Source organism: Panicum virgatum, chromosome 7N (assembly GCF_016808335.1).
Source record: "Panicum virgatum strain AP13 chromosome 7N, P.virgatum_v5, whole genome shotgun sequence".
Taxonomy (NCBI): domain Eukaryota; kingdom Viridiplantae; phylum Streptophyta; class Magnoliopsida; order Poales; family Poaceae; genus Panicum; species Panicum virgatum.
In genome coordinates this window covers 27,188,104-27,205,180 of record NC_053151.1, presented here as the reverse complement: position 1 = coordinate 27,205,180, position 17,077 = coordinate 27,188,104, and the positions used below count along the sequence as shown (strand labels likewise).

General features: G+C 41.9%; 1 protein-coding gene and 2 long non-coding RNA genes across 5 annotated transcripts; 1 reads left to right on the top strand and 2 right to left on the bottom strand.

Moving 5' to 3' along the window:
* Positions 1–761: 761 nt before the first annotated feature.
* LOC120683882 lies at positions 762–2,011 on the bottom strand. Its single transcript, XR_005678967.1, has 3 exons — positions 1,680–2,011; positions 1,490–1,567; positions 762–1,080 (listed from the first exon to the last, which is right to left on the bottom strand). It is a non-coding gene; the product is annotated as an uncharacterized LOC120683882 (long non-coding RNA).
* A 4,628-nt stretch (positions 2,012–6,639) lies between these two features.
* On the top strand, positions 6,640–17,077 carry LOC120682582 (ankyrin repeat-containing protein NPR4-like). The gene is made up of 3 exons (XM_039964545.1): positions 6,640–7,439; positions 14,428–14,987; positions 16,139–17,077. Exons 1-3 carry the CDS (start codon positions 6,689–6,691, stop codon positions 16,835–16,837), a joined length of 2,010 nt encoding a protein of 669 aa, XP_039820479.1. The 5' UTR covers positions 6,640–6,688; the 3' UTR covers positions 16,838–17,077.
* On the bottom strand, positions 7,972–10,098 carry LOC120682583. Of its 3 annotated transcripts, none has more exons than XR_005678491.1 (4): positions 9,595–10,098; positions 9,360–9,520; positions 8,523–8,578; positions 7,972–8,325 (listed from the first exon to the last, which is right to left on the bottom strand). It is a non-coding gene; the product is annotated as an uncharacterized LOC120682583 (long non-coding RNA). The 3 variants fall into 3 exon arrangements; XR_005678492.1 differs by having other exon boundaries at positions 9,763–10,098; XR_005678493.1 differs by having other exon boundaries at positions 9,360–9,495; positions 9,763–10,098.

Genomic DNA, 17,077 nt, shown 5'->3' with positions numbered 1-17,077 from the left:
GAGTGGACGTCCCAGCTGCCGCCCGGCCCGAGCTCCTCCACGGCAACTCTCCGTCGACACTCGACGCCCGTGTACCTGCAATCCAAAGACCAAGCGCACGATCACACCGCACGGTTGACAATTCACTCATCACAAGCAGGATAGAGTACTCTCATTCCTCAATCTCCCCCTTGATGAGTGCATTGTCAACACACCACAAACGAACCAATGTTTGAAACAAAAACAGTGAAGAACAAAAAGAAGCAGAACTCGAACAAGTGACAAAAGCTCGAAAGAAGCAAGAACAAGTCACTTGACCAAGCAGAGATCGATTCCCTAAGACAAGGGCAACGGCTCGACGCAATCGATCAAACACAAGCATGACTCCTCAAAGACAGAGGTAGGGCTCGACACAGTCATACCAGAAGCCACTACAAGAGATTTGACTATCCATGATGATCCATTATCGTCACAAAAAATATGGGTTTTCGTCATAGAAGCTTAATAGTGACATTTAGCCCGCGTCATGAGAATCGTCACAGAACGACCGTCACAAAATAGTATTGGTGACGTTCTTCACAAAATCGTCATAGAATGGAACTAGTTTGTGACGATTCACTTATCGTCTTTCAAACATACTTTATGACAATTTCTATAACATCATGTAATGTATTTTATGACGATTACATTATCATCACTAAATTTATACATTCTATGACGATATTTTTTATCATCCAATATCGCCAAAGCATCACAAATCCTCTGCATACATAGCTATTCTGTGACGAAAATATCTCCACATTGTCATAAAAGGTTATCCAAATACACGTAGATGACAAATGAAAACCATTCAAAAGAATAAATATATATATTAGACAATCATCCTAGAATTCTTTTACTTATACAAGACCAGCACTTGGTCACAAGTATTCACCACCATATACAAATAAATATACACAAAAAGGACAGTGTGAACAAATGATCCTAAAGATGGTGGCCGCAATCATCGTTTGCCGTAGTTGATTCCAGTGTGCAGCTAACGCAAACATGGTTGACCACTGATGTTGACCATGTGAATGTCGACACTCTGCATGGTTTTCCCTGCTCACACAAACATGAATCAGTTGCCTGTTTAGATACGTGAAAAGACAAGAAACCACAATATAGTTGTAACATGGTTTCACAATCCACCGCTCCTTTGAAAAAAAAGATATCTACTCTAATTAAGGACATGAAAAGCTGTATAGAAGTCACATAAATTGATTTTCAGATGAGATAAGCTTCAACTGAAGTAAATCAATGGAAGCCAATTGGCTTGACAGAACATCTAGCTTCACGACATGTCACATTAATGATGCCTTTTAACTAATATGTGAAATTTCTTTCAGTCATCAAAGAGGAGATTAAGGAAATGCATCTATGAATTCCTAAGATTTGGGGCATCTCACGCACATATGGCATCTCAGTGAAAGAAGCAATAGAGATTTGGGGCGAATGGAGTGATTGTTACCTATAAGCTGCCGGCGGTGCTTGAATCGTGGACAAAGTCAAGGGCAGCTTGGATTGGACATGACCCGAACTCCAAATCCTGTCACAGGGAGAGAGCATATCGTGACTCATGAGCCAAGAAAGAAACTGGATCTAAATTAAAGATCGAAATTAGTTGCAATGGATTGGGGGGATTGGGAGAAGTTGAGCACCTGCTCGGCGGCGTTCCTTGCGCCCAACGTAGCCATCCGCCATGGCGTGCGAGTACTCCGGGAGCCCGGCCGTGTACCCATTCTTGCCGCTGCGTATGGCCCCAGCAAGCAGTGTGCGCACCTCGCCGTAGTCCGCTCGCATGCTGTGCTGCGCAACAGGCTGAGGCTGGCGGTGATGGAGGCCAGAGCGATGAGGCAGGCAGAGGGCATCACCCCGCTGCGTGCGCCGGCGCAGCGGCGCTAGGCATGGAACTTGGGGAATAGGCCAGGCGCTTGGTTCTTGGTGCTGGTGGTGTGTGGTGCTTGGTTCTTGGTACTGAGGAGGGAGAGAGAACAGACGAGGGAGCGACGAAGGGATAAGAAGGGAATGTGTGGACAGGAGCGCTTGGATTCCAAATTTTGAAGGCCGCGCGCGCAGGAGATAGCGGGGGTATTTTCAGTTATGACGGATGGAAGGTTGGCCGTCAAAACTTTCAAAATAAAAGTTTGGCCGCCAAAATTTTAGGTGCCGAATGTAGTATGTCTGGCTTTTTTATTTGAAAATAATATGGACTCATATTTTGCCTAAGAATTTTGCTATTAAAAAATATTTGAACTAATAATCACCTTGTATCACAAAAATATTGAACTACTAACAAATTAAATGATTCTATCAAATAGACCTAGTGAAAAATACTAACAAAAAAATTGAACTAATAATCACCTTGGTCTGTTTGGATCTATGAGTTATTTTTTAGCCCCCCCCCCCACCCTGAATAGCCAAAAGGGAGCCAAACAGGAGGGCTATTTCATTTAAGGGCTATTTTCTTGATTTAAACTTTAGCCCTCAAAATAACTCTTGGCTATTTCTCCGAACAGGGCCCTTGTATCAATGTAGCTTGCTAGTCAATATGATAACTATGAATGTACGCTGTCAGTTAACACTAAATGGGATTACCTCTTTCGTTTCATTTTTAAAACTTTTTTGGGACCTTAAAAAAGATGCATGCACCGTAACCATCCCTACCATCCTAGAGTAGCCGCTATTGCTCGTCGTTGCTCACACACATATGAAAGAAGTGTGTCCTTTTGAAAACAGTATTATTGAGTAAAACTATTAATAGTCTTTTTTATGTAAGCAAACATATGAAATAAGGTTTTGTTATATTTTAGTGTGAAGAAGTAATGTTAGCTCTTAATCATATTGAGAGGGAAGACTAGGACTTCAAAGGTGTACTCTCCCTAGAAGGCTAAATGAAGAATAAGTTTATGATGTTTGGTATTTAGTGACGAACCTACATTTATCATGAAACAAAAACGTCACTAACTATTTGATATTTGATGACAAATTTGTCATATCGTCATTGATTGTTGCATCTTTTGTGACGAAAATTCATGTTCGTCATTAAGGTACTCGTCTACCTTAGATTAGTGACGATATTGCTTAAATCGTCACAGAATGGCAGCTATTCTATGACATTTTCATTTTTCGTCATTTAGATTTTCGTCACGGATACTCATATTTCTTGTAGTGAGCAGAGGGAAAACCAGGAGCTAATCAAAGCAGAAACTCCCACTGAATGCATTTCCCCTTACCAGTACAACTCTCAAGAAATTATAGGGCTATGATTTAATGGTTTGCACTCTCATATCAAGGAAATATTATAGGGCTATGATTTCTTTACTGTTACTTAGGTGCATCAGAGAGCTTTGGCTATAGAAAGCCGAAGCAAAGAGTCTCAAGAAATTCATAGACATCATCGTTCTAGTGTGCATGCTTTGGATTGCAATTTGGATTATTTGGATGATAAGTCTAAAGATGTATATGCTGCTGAGTTTGTTTGGCCATCTCAAGCCAAACCTTTAACTTGTTCTGTTCTTAAGCCGATTCACAAAAATCGGCAAGAAGAAAAATTTACTTTTGATGTATCTAAGTGTGAAAGAATTTTTGATGAGTTATATAGGATTGGATACATCAAGATGTCACATACTATACTGCCGCTTGAAGAGTTGAATTAGCGAGCTTATTGTAAATTTCACAATACTTTCTCCCATGCTACCAATGATTGCAATGTTTTACGTAGGCAGATTCAATCGGCCATTAATGAAGGACGATTGGTTATTCCTAACATGCAGGTTGATCAAAACCCCTTTCCAGTGCATATGTTGGAATTGAAGAATCCTAAAGTGCTAGTTCAGCCGAGTCAAGCCGAATCGACAAAGGAGAAAAATGTGATCGTTGGTGATGAAAGGTCTGAAAATAAGCTAACCCCTCAAGCCGCAACCAGAACTTCAACACTCAGGGGGGGCAAGACAAGAAGACAAAGACCGACTGCAAGTCGACTGGTCTGACCGGCCCCAATGGCGGTCTGACCGGTTTGATCGGTCTGACCGGTTCTAGGACCGGTCTGACTGGAACGCCCAGTAATTCTGGGAATTCCTCCAAAAGCAAGACAAGGCCGAGTTTTAAGAAACTCTTGGTCAAATATGAGGAGGGAATCGCTCAGGGACAGAAGGGGCAATTAAGCAAAGTCAAGGATACGGAGCCATCGTCGAAACAACGATCGGGTCAAGGTAATTATGCTTCATTTAATGGACCGATTGCTCCATGGTATTACTGGTATTCTTACTTCTATACGCCTATTGATTATAGTAGGATACATATGCAGTCATATTATATTCAATATCCTTCTATATGTCCAAATTATACTTCATTACAAAGGTCGATTGTTGCTAGCAATAATATGTTCAAAAAAGATATTGATTGCAGCAAAGCGGATGAGAAGAGCGCAAAGCAATATTCAAAGTATTTACAGCCAAGGCGGTGTCCTTCAGGCTTGTCTCATACTCAGAAGCGAAGGCTGCAACATTTGCGCAAAAAGGAGCTAATGGTGCAACAAGTGGAGGCTGCGCCAGAAAAGTAAAATAATATGAAGAAGGTGTGGTGGCCGAAACAAGTTGTTTCAACATCAACTTGAATAGAACATGTTATGGCCTATAGTTGTTTACAGCCCTTAGCACAAATAATGGTCGACATAATGTTAATCATCGCCCGACAATTTTGGTTCAGAAGAATGTTTTTTAGCAAGCAAGCTTTACCAAAAAAATAGGGGGGCATATGTTGACAGCCAAAATTGGCATCAACCGATCTAACTGGTCTGGTGCGTTAGCCTGTCTGGCAGGGCCCGACTGGTCTGACCGGTGGGTTGCTATAGGCTCAAACCACTTTCTGATGAGAGCTCTGAAATATTATTCTATGGAAGAATATTTGGATCAAAAGATAAATGTCCTAGGCAATATTCTGAAGTATCTAAAAATATTCTGAAGAAATGTGGAGGTGTCCCATTAGCTATCATCACCACATCCAGCTTGCTAGCTAATAAATCAGAGGATATAAGAGTGTGGAATGATGTGTGTAGCTCAATTGGTTATGGACTTGGAAGGAATCCTGGTATGGATGACATTAGGAAGATACTGTTGCTCAGCTATTATGATCTGCCTCCTCATCTGAAGACATGTTTATTGTACCTAAGCGTATTTCCAGAAGACTATGAGATTAAAAAGGATCGGTTGATATGGAGGTGGGTAGCTGAAGGTTTTGTCCAACAAGCACGCGGAGACCAAAGTTTCCTTGAGATTGGGGAGAGTTACTTCAATGAGCTTCTAAATAGATGCCTGATCCAACCCGCGGACATGGATGATTTGGACGGTACACCTCATGCTTGTCGTGTGCATGATATAGTGCTTGATCTCATTATTTCCTTGTCAGCAGAAGAATGTTTCATCACCACTATATTAGCAGGTGATGGGATGGAAAGCAAGGTTCGGTGGTTATCTCTACAAAACAATAATAGTACTACTTGGGCTACCACAAAGATGCCAAAACTGAGATCCCTTACCATCTTCACACCTGATGATGCGGTAATTGATCCGACACGTGAACCTCCATTTCACGGTATATTCTGCTACGTGTATTGGATCTACGAAGCTGCGTACTCAAGGACCTTGCAAGCCTGGGGTTTGTTGGGAGTTTATCTCACCTGCGGTACCTAGGTGTAACTAGTATTGGTGGGCGGTATGATCCTTCTGATCAGCTCCCCGTAGATATATATATAGGAAAGCTGCCGTTTCTCCAGACACTGGATTTATCTGGAATAACTAGAGTAAAAGAACTGTCATCGAGCATTATTATAGGTCTAGAACAATTGAGGTACCTACGTGCATGGTTCTTGGAATTATGATGGCACAAGGCTGCCAGCAGATGGGCTAGCGAAGGTAGTTATAACGTCTGGACGTATTGCTGAAGAGCTGGGCCATCTGACCGAACTAAGGGTACTCAAATTATCTACACAAGAGGTTGATGATGATGAACGGACGGCGTGTAGTGAAGCTCTGTTAGAATCCCTAGGCAAACTTACCAAAGTTGAATGTCTTGATATTCGTGTTCGTTTTAATGGGGTTAATCTCGATGGCTCAATGGCAGAGCCTCTAGGCAACCTTCGTCGGCTTAGCATTGCTATAGCCAAGGTGATGCCCACATTGATTAATTAGGGCTGCATTTCTTCCTGCCCTCTCCTACCTGGATGTACATGTGACGTATGAGCAAGGGGGCGACATCCAAGTCCTGGGCACCCTGCCGTGTCTTTATCATCTGAGATATGAAGTGATGGAAGGAGCGGTGGAAAGATGTGCGGTTGGGACTGATGCTTTCCCACATTTGGTAATATGGGTATTTGATATATGGGATGTATGGGGAGGAAAAGCTAGCCCCGTGGCAATAGGAACAAGAATAGAACAAAAGGAGGAGTGAATAAGCTCCAACAAAGTTACAAGATTCATGATTCCTAACCAGAAGCCCCATGCATATATGCATGACCGCAAGGGAACGCTAGCTGCACCGTACCGAAGTAAAGGATATTTAAAGACGCTTCCTGCGTGTGACGGCGGCGATGCTTTTTGTGGGCTTATGGCTGCCAAATAACTGTAGTATGTTCACTAATTATTTAAACACATGCGCGCGTGCATAGACGATGGAGAGAACCTCACCGTGCGCGACATCGTCGGCGAACGAGCTAGCGCGCGATATGGCAACAATAATGGCGGACCAGCCGGAGAAGAAACCAGCGCCGGTGGTGCCGAAGCACCCTGAGCTCCTGATGGCAGCTCGGGAGGGCGACCCGGTGCGACTGAGCATTCTTCTCGACGAGCCGGTGGTCGCATGGACGGCCATCGACATCCAGGACGGGGACGGCGGCGGCAACCCCGTGCGGCACGCGGAGGCAGTCACCTCCGGCCTGGACTCCATCCTCCACGTGGTCGCGTCCGGCGGGGACGGTGACCAGTTCCTGGAGGGCGCGAGCGTGATCCACAGCAAGGCCAGGCACCTCCTGGACGCCGGGAACAGCGAGGGAGACACGCCCCTGCATTGCGCCGCCAGAGCTGGGAGGATCGAGATGGTCTCCAAGCTCATCCGTCTCGCGAGAGCCGAGGCCGGCGACGAGAGGGTGAAGGCGGCGCTGAGGAAGCAGAACAGGCAGAGGGAGACGGCGCTGCACGAGGCCGTTCGGCTGGCCGACAGGGAGATGGTCGAGAGGTTGATGTCGGCGGATCCGCAGCTCGCTCGGCTGCCGGAGGTGGATGGCGCCTCGCCCTTGTACCTGGCCGTCTCACTGGGACATGACGTTATTGCAGAGCTGCTGCATAGCAAGGACCAGGGGCTCTCCTACTGCGGACCGGATGGACAAAACGTCTGGCATGCTGCGGTTCTCCACAACAACACACGTAACACTACAAAAAATCCGGTGATCCATGACGATTGAATTTCGTCACAGATCACTGAAAAACCGTCATAAAACAGTATCTATGACGATCTCAAATAACGTCATGTATTGAGCGTCACAGATCACACCTCGTGACGTTCCTTAAATTTTCGTCATAAATTGCTTGATCCATGATGTTTTAAAACCGTCATGGAATGTCTTCGGGCCCCTGAAGCCCAACCCAAGCCCGTTTTCTATGACGAAAATTAACGTCACGAACAGTATAATTTTCGTCACAGATTCTACTGCCATATCACACATTGATGACATGGAGGATGATGTGGCTGCTGACATGGTGATGATGTGGCTGCTGACATGGAAAGAGGCTGACATGGCAAGTGACGTGGCAGGTGACGTGGCTGCTGACATCAGCAACACAGCCCATGAATTGAATGGGCCCAAATTCAAAGTGGGCCTGATTTCAGCCCAACAATTATTATTAGCTAACCAGAATCAGCTTTATACACAGCCCATTTAACAAAACAAAAGTTCCAGCACAAAAGTCACAATAAGCAATTACATCCAAAATTATAATGTCATATCAATAATGTTTGCACCCCAACATCATGACATCAGAATAATGGATCACATAAAGTTTTTTTCCATGTATCAAAACTAGCAGCCTAACATTACAGGAAAAAAGACAAACAAAATAGAGCAGAAACAATAGAAGATAGGTTTCATCAGGAGTATGAACCAGCAACAGCAATTAAGGAAGCAAAGAACTCTTTTTCATCACCACATCAGTTTTGATGAGTGTTGTGGCAGCACATTTGGCTAGCAATGATTTCTTCTCTGTGAGGCTTCTCTTCTATTCTAACTGCCAGTTCTTTAACCTTTTAAATCACCTGCAGAAATTAATGTCAATGCATAGTTAACTTTAGAAAATTGTAAGGAATAAAAATGATTGGCTGCTCAAAAGAAAGATGGTAGTTATAGACATACATGTCTCTTCAAAGTAAATTGAAGACAAACATTTTTATTTGAAGCATACATGCTAACATGCATATAATAATAATGAAAGGCAAGAAGAATCGAAGCATACCAGATGCACACTGCAATAGACTGAACGCTTGCAAAGAAGTTATCATCAGCAGCACCCTGCAATAAACTCATTTTAGTTATCAATCAAGTGAGCTAAAGTGGTCATCATGACACACGCCTCAGGTCACTCTCAGACCTCAGCACCACTGGAAGGATATACGCAGTCAAGTAAAGTAGTCAACATTGGATGAGCATTTTGTTCACAGTTCAGTGCACCTAAATCAGCAAATTGTTCCATAAATAAGGACCGATTTTGATAGGGGGTCTGGTCCAAACCACATGAATACATGATTTAGTTAACTTTGTGACGGAATCCTAAACACTCCTACAAAACCGTACTGAATAAATCTGCATCGGAGCAGTAGCATCAGCGGTGCAAAGAAAAGAATATCAAGCCATAACTAGAATCAGGAGGTACTAGGTGCAAAGAAAAGAATATCAAGCCATAACTAGAATCAGGAGGTACTACGAAGATACAGAAGTTGCTGAACAAGTTAGTGCTGACATAAAACTTTGCTATACTCATCATATACATAAAACCGCCTAAGAGTTCAGAGTCAGACAAGTCCAAGCAGTGACATCAAAAGGCAGACCCAGCAAATACATAGAACCACCGCTTAACGACATGCTTGTGTAGAGGATGCACAAAGGACGGCTAAACTACTCATTGCTGTGCTACAAATATTTACAGATTTTGGTTGGTGTAGTATCCAACAGAGATGATAAAAAGTTTAGCAGAGTGTAGTGACAGTGACGGATATTTCAGGTTGTTTGCTAGTACTGTTGATTTGCTATAATACTTCATATATAGTTAGAAAATTGGGGAGGACAGGCACACCTTTGTTTCTACTAACCAAAGGAATAACTTTGTCCAATGTCTCCAATAAAGGATCTTCCTCCAATTGTCTGATCGATAAAGCTATCCTTGACTTCTCCCTGTTTTATTTTGTAAATGCAAAGTTCCTGGTCTACTCCTGTTTCAAAAAGAGCATACCCATCCTACAAAGCAACAGAGATCATTGAGTCCAGTTTCAAAAATATGTTCTAAACAAGTGGAGGAGCTATTCACATACAGAATGGAAGTGATTGACATCCTCTTCAGCAATATACAATGTATTCGCGGACGTGCGTGATGTGCACGCCAGCCATGGTGACGGAGCGTTGCGGGCGTGCTGGATGTGGATGCCGCCGCCGGCAGCGGCAACAGCGTCTAATTAGATGCGCCGGCAGCTGCTGCTTACCCTTCTGCCTACGCCTCGCAGAGGCGGAGCCGCACGCCGGGGCCGAGCTGCGCCGGCAGGCCGCTGCCTGCCCATCCGTTGGCGCCTCGTGGAGGTTGAGCCGCGAGCTGGCGCCGAGCTGCGGCCGCCGGTCGCGGAGGGGGAGCCACCGCCCAACGCGTATCCCTGGCGCGGCGCGCGCGGGCCGGGGCCCGCCTAGCGGCTAGCGCTCGGCCGCCGCTCACTGGCCTCTCGCCTCCTGCAGCAGATCTGAGTAGGCTTCGGTGGAGAGGCAGAGGCGCGTGGATCTGAAGGGGGCGTGGGGGCTGGGAAGGAGATGACCGTGGTCCGCTAGGGTTTCTGGTGGATGTATGTGGTTTTATACATGATGAGAAAACGATCTAGACCGTTGGATCAGGGATGAATGGACAGAAAAACTTAGGCTAGGGTCCTTACCTGCAAAAATGGCCCAGTTTCAGAATTCTTGGCCCATTTAGGTATTTATTTTTATTTCCATTAAATTAAAGAATCTTGGTTAAGTGACATATATCAATAATGATTTTATATGTACAAATACATTTTTCATATGTATTAGACTGCATATAAGTTGTCTCGTAGAAGTTTCACTAATTTTCTAACTCATTTACTATTTTTAATATTTTAAATGAATTTTTGTGAGTTTACTAAAAGTAATTACAATTTGATCTACATGTATCTCAAATAATAATTAAAAATTTAATAAAAAGTATTTTTAAGTGCCTCCGTTCTACCTGGTAGGAGTTTGAAGAATTTATTAGTAGATTTTGTATTTTATATCATTTAATTGAATTTCTACATCTTGGAAAATAATCCCAAGTAGAAATATATGTACCTCCAAACAGTTTCGAAAAACTTTCAAGAAAATATTTTGTAGCCTCTTATGTTCCACTGCACGCCATGTCTTGAAGATACGACAAAAAAAATTACATTGTCTTCTATAGACTATTCAAACTCTATCTTCAAATTACCATATATAACTACAATAGTATCTTCAAATTTGATAAAAAAATTCTAAAAATTGAAGTGGTAACATAATTTTGGTTCATAAACTACCTTAAATTAAATTTAAAGTATTTTGGTATAGTTGGAGCATATATTGTTCACAATAGATACATGCCTTACATAGTTTCTAGTAACTCTCAAGTCAAACTTCTAGAGTTAAGTACAACATTACATTTTCGAACTCATATGGAACTCAAACTTGGATAGAACCTTATGCTTATCATACCATTAGAGAATATGAAGTTAGATAACCAATTGTTATAGAAAACTTTGGTTTATCAATTCTCTTTCGGTGCAAGAAAATAAGGCATTTTGAAAACAGGAAGAAACTAGGAACTAGTATGAAAACATATGATATTACATGAAATATCGTGATTTTATAAAAATTCAGAAAAAAAAATCTCCAAATTTGAAGTTTGTATGATCAAGAAGAACCAATTACAAATTATAATTACAGATTAAAAAGAAAAAAGAAGGTGCGGGCAGCAAGCTTTGCGCGCCACGTGGCTCAACGCGCTAGAGTCATCACGCCCGCTCGGGGCTTTGATCCGTGGCGAAGCAGTCAACCAACTGGGTGCTGCCACGTGGTCACGAGATGTCGTTTCATATATATAAGATGGCATGTTCATTTCAACACCATCATACTACTAGCTCAACTGGTATTGCTTGCGTCCTCTCAGCTGTGAGGTGGTGAGTTCGATTCCTGCCTTGTGCTCTTTTTTTAAGTGTATGTTTTTGAACGGGAGGGAAAATAAAACTTGAAAATAGTGGGCAAAAATTATGCCATCACCGAAGGAGAACGTAGTGCAGTGGTAATGCCCCATCTTTTCCTCAGCTAGGTCGCAAGTTCGATTCCCTTGGAGCACAGGTTTTGTATTTATTTTCCAGAAATACAATGACTATTTAATGTGTACTAAAACAAATAATGCGCTAGTCAACCACTTGTGCGCTACCAGTCCAGTGGTAAGGCTTCAATGTTTCCGTCCGTGAAGGTCTCTGTTCGAGTTTAAGTTTTGGCAGTTTTCTTTTTCAATTTTTCAGCTATTTTTAGTTTTATTACTCAGCCACGTGATGTGTAGGTTCGAACCCTGTCTTTGCCGCAATTTTTCACATTTTTATGAATCCTCCCCCCTCCAATTTTTCTTTTCAATTTTCTGTGGCCGAATGGGTTTGCTCTCTTCCCATTTTGAACTTGCTCTACCTTCTATTTTCGTAGACCACCACACTTGATGACCCAGTGGGCAGCCCGACAACTGAATTACCAGCGTAGTGGTTGGGCGCTGAGTATTTATCCCCGTGACCTGGGTTCGAATCCCAGTTACTCTCCTTGTGCTTTTTTTCTCCGAATTAAAACAGCTGATACTTTAGTATAAAATAAATAATATCCAGAGTCATGACAAACGAAGGAGCAGTGCAGTGGTAACTGGTAAGCTTGTTTTATTTGGAAGGCCTGGCTTGCAAGTGGGCCCCGCTCAGCAGACCACGTGTGCTCTGACTAGGCTGCCACGTAAGCATCAAATAAGAGAAGAAAAAACTTGAATTAAAAATGAAAATATCAAAACATATAGTTAAAATAGCTATGACGATTTTTATGACATTAATGTTAAAACGTCATGTTTTGTGGGCTCAGTTATGACGAATTCAATAAAACGTCATATTTTGTGGGCTCAATTATGACGAATTCAATAAAACGTCATAAAGTTCTGGGCCTAGGGTCCATACCTTCAAATTCGTCATAGATTGTGCGCAATTGTGACGCTCTATTAAAATGTCATAAAATTTTCGTCATAGATCACCACATTTCTTGTAGTGTAAGTTTAACTAGCTAGCACGACCACTGTATTCAGGCCCTGTTTATTACATTTCAAAATAGCTTATTATAAGAATTTGGATAATGGCTATAAATGGTTAAAAAATGTGGACCCTAGATTATATATAGGGTGATTGGAGTGAAGATTGTACTTGCATTGTACCGGCTATAATCTTAAAATAGTACTACCTCGGCTTCAAATTAGACATCACTTATTGGGTTGGGTTAGGTTTGGGTCCGGTTCTTTCGGTTTTCTGGGTCAAAAATTTTGGCCCGAGCCCAGCCTGAGCCGACCATAGGGTTGGATTTTTTGGCCCGTGCCTTACCCATCACAATAGGACAGTTCAGGTCGGGCTCGGTTGCTGGGTCGGGTCAGCCGGTACGTGTTTTTTTTTTGGGTTTCGGGTAAAACATTTTGGCATGTGCCTCGCCCGAGCCGACCATCGGCTTGAAGTCTTTTGGTCTATGCTCAACCCGTCACATGGTCGGGTCGGGTGTTTTTCGAACGGATTGGGTTGGGGTGGCCCATGACTAGGTTTATTTCAAATTACATATAAGTCTTTCCGGCTTTTCTAGATAGATCGCTTTTTCTGTGTATCTAGATATAATATATGTCTAAATTTATAGCAAAACTTTGTATCAGGAAACCTAGAATAACTTATAATTTGAAACAGAGTAGAATAGAGAGAGATATAATGATGTCACAATATTCTGGGCGGTTGTATTTATAATCACCCAATTCTCTTGGATGCTTGGATCTCATAGACTCAGTGATTTTTAGCCCATTATTACTAGCTACAAGGAGATCCAAACAATGCCTTTATTTCATAGGACATATGATGAAACCAGATGAACTAATAATTAACATTGCGAGATGATGGCAAGGAAGTATTTACTAGCAGTACATCGAGACATTATGGCACTATTTGGATCTCTTAAAAAAGCATCAGAATATGGATAATAATTTAGATAGTAAATTATTATATATCAAGAATGTTTGGATCAGAGGATTATACGCTGATTGTAATGTTGGTAGTGTCTTTTGCACAACTATGGGCATGTTTGGATATCATATACAATTATGAAAATCTATATAGTAACTATAAATAGGCTGTTTGGGTCCCTAGATTTATAAGGTGGACGAAGGGTTAGTTGTATTGTATCTATATATAATCTCAAAATAGTATAGGGTGGAAGAAGATAGCGAATTACTCCGTTCTTTCAAATATATTACTCTGTTCTTTCAATTATATTACTCCATTCTTTCAATTATAAGTCGATTTAGCTTTGTCCTAACTCAATCTTATCCAATTTTGATACATTTATAGAAAATGCATTGACAACATTAAATAAATACACAACTAATACAACATATGGTCATGATGTATCTAATGAAAATATATAGTTTTGATATTGTAGATATTTATACACTTTTTTAAACTTGGTCAAAGTTAAAGAAGTTTGATTTTGGACAAAGATTGAAGGATTTATAATTTGGGGATGCATTGGACATTATAATCTAGGTGGTTGGATTATTAATTATAATCCATACAAAATCTGGGATGTCTGGATCTCATGATAATTTATCTTTTAGCCGATTTCTATAATCCCTATGAGATCTAAACATAATCAAATCTCCAAAAAGCTAAGCAGAGTTGGTGTAGACAATAGGATTACAATAACCTAGATGGTTGGATTATTGTAATCCACATACACTAGAATCTAACTCATTTGGATTTCATAAGGTTTTTTTTTGGCTTATTTTCTATTGGACATCTAAGAGTAGAGGGTCTAAGTAAGCTGGAGCATTATCTGTATGTCAACTGTATATGTAGGTACGACAGATATGCTGATGCAATGGGGAAAGCATGAACTCATCAAACAAGGGGACCGAGCCCATGGGAGCACGCCTCTGCACTCCGCCGCCTCTCGTGGAGTTCCTGGAACGGTCATGGCGTTGCTAGAGGCCGACAAATCTTCCGCGTACCAGTACGACAACGAGGGCTTGCTCCCCATACATGTGGCGGCCATGGAGAACAAGGGCGACGTCGTGCGCGTCTTCCTGGACGAGTGCCCCGGCTGCGCCGAGGCACAAGACGCCAGGGGCAGAACCTTCCTCCACGTCGCCGTCGCCAGCAGGAACTCCACCCTGGTTCTGAACGCCTACCGCTACTTCCGAGGGCACCGGCGTCACGGGGCGGAGAGGTTTGAGACGATCATGAACATGCGTGACGGCTACGGCAACACCGGGCTACACCTTGCTGTCAAGACAAGGAGTGTGGAGATTTTCTACTACTTACTCTGGAACAAGGGGATTCAGCTGAACTTTCGAGATAACATGGGTAGAACTGCGCTGGATATTCTGGAGAAGCCCGTTGGTTTTAATTTTTGGTTGGTACGTGCATATGGAGTCTACCAATCCTTTTGTTAAATACTACTAGTATTCCTTCCGTCCCAAATTACAGGTTTCTTTGGCTTTTCTATACTTTTTGGTATGCACATAGATATTCGATATGTCTATTTACAAGCTAGTAAAGATTATATACCTGAAAAAACCGAAACAATCTATAAATTGGGACAGAGTAGTGAGTAGTAGACAACAGCCATGCATGCCTCTGCACTAGTATAAACTCAAGAAAAAAATTGTTCCTCATAGCTAATAATTGAATATGCTTAACTAGCTCCCCCTCTCATTTGCTAAATATTCTAACATAGTACTTAGATAGATATATATACTTATCTTTATCCATTGTGATAGATTTTAGTTAGCAATTACTCAACACAATTTTTTTAACCATATTTCAATTTTTTTCACCTTGCACCACATCTTTGTATATATTTAATTGAATCCTTAGTTTCGCTCATGTGTTTAACATGGAAATTAGTATCCTCATCGCTTATTCCATACATGAAAATAGGTAATTTAGAAAATATATATATTGTTGTTCAATGTGATATTTTTTATAACGATAGATGTAGATAATTTTGATACAGATTTAGAGGGTTTGCTTTGGGTTCTTTTTAATAATGATAGATATATGTATATTATATGCAAATTTAAGTGGTTACATTGAATTAATTTTTTAAAATAACATAGTTGAATAATATAGATACAAATTTTCTAGATACATAGCTTTTGATATACACCTAGATATATACTTATGCCTAGATACATAGTAAAAGTAATGTATCCAAAATGCTAAAACGAATAGTATTTTGGGATGGAGTGAGTAATTATTAGTTCTAAAGATCCAAACAGGCCTTCATGGGATCGATGATCGGATGTTTGTTTTTTATGAGAATTTCTATTTTTTTCTAGTGTGTCTCTTGTGAGGATTAATGTGGAGCCTCCAATTAATAATAGTAAGATTGTCACCGAATTTGTATGCATTATTGCTAAACATTTGCCTCGCCAAAGTTGCCTCACCAAATTTGCTTGCATTATTGCCAACATTTTGGAGTCAACAACAAAGTGATGGATACAAAATTTGTGAAGCCAAATTTTAGCAGTGGACTAATAATGCATTTTTCTTTAATTTGATGCAGGATCCACGACTTATGATGTGGTCTCTGCTAGAGGCTGCCGGTGCTGAATATGGAGATCACCACAATGGCTTTCCTCATCTAGACGAGGAGAAGGAAGCAAAGATGATCTCTGATTCTATACCGACCGTTGGCATCATATCAGCGCTACTGGTGACGATTTCATTCGCGGCGGCCTTTGCCATCCCCGGTGGGTACCGAGCCGGCGATGATACTAAATCTGGTAGTTCTCCGGGCACGCCGGTGCTCGCCAAGACCTACTCCTTCCAGGGGTTTGTCGTGGCCAACAACCTGGCCCTGCTTTGCTCGGCCTTGGCCACCATCAGCCTCGCATACGCCGGGGTTACCAATGTCGACATCCGCACACGCATGGCTACATTCGGCCTCTCCATCTTCTTCCTCCATGGCTCTGCCCGAAGCCTGGCTGCAGCATTTGCGTTTGGCACGTACGCGGCACTAGCTCCGGTTGCTCGCGCGATTTCTGTTCTCACATGGTTGGGTATGTCGTTCTCCTCCCTTGATGTCGCTTGGCTCGCATGCACACTAGCAGTGGTGCAGTTGCTGCTACTTAAAAGGCTTGGTGCCCGCGCATGGCTACGCGTTGCAGCTGTGATCCTAGTCCTCTCCGTATGGGCTCTTTGGCCTTACATAATAATTCTCGGTCTGTTAGCTTATTACAAGACCCATGGCGGAATCCATTGACAACCATATGGACCAAGAGATACTAATAAGTGGTAAATAGTTCAACTCTATGAACTTGTAATGGAATATTATGCTTATACGTAAATTTCATTGTAAATGTGTTTTAGTTTTACTCATCACTCCATTCACTGCGTCTATCGTCGAGTTCTGTCCATTGAAATGATGCATGTTGTATTAATTATCTGAGGCGGGCAAGTTGTAATGTTAAATCATAATATGGCTCATGTAAGTAATTATGAA

What these genes read in the sequence shown, in the direction of transcription:
- LOC120682582 (XM_039964545.1), top strand. Translation starts at nt 6,689, where the DNA reads ATGGAGAGAACCTCACCGTGCGCGACATCGTCGGCGAACGAGCTAGCG. An exon ending in GGTTCTCCACAACAACACAC is followed by an intron (nt 7,440 to 14,427) that starts GTAACACTACAA and finishes CTGTATATGTAG; the next exon opens with GTACGACAGATATGCTGATG. An exon ending in TTGGTTTTAATTTTTGGTTG is followed by an intron (nt 14,988 to 16,138) that starts GTACGTGCATAT and finishes AATTTGATGCAG; the next exon opens with GATCCACGACTTATGATGTG.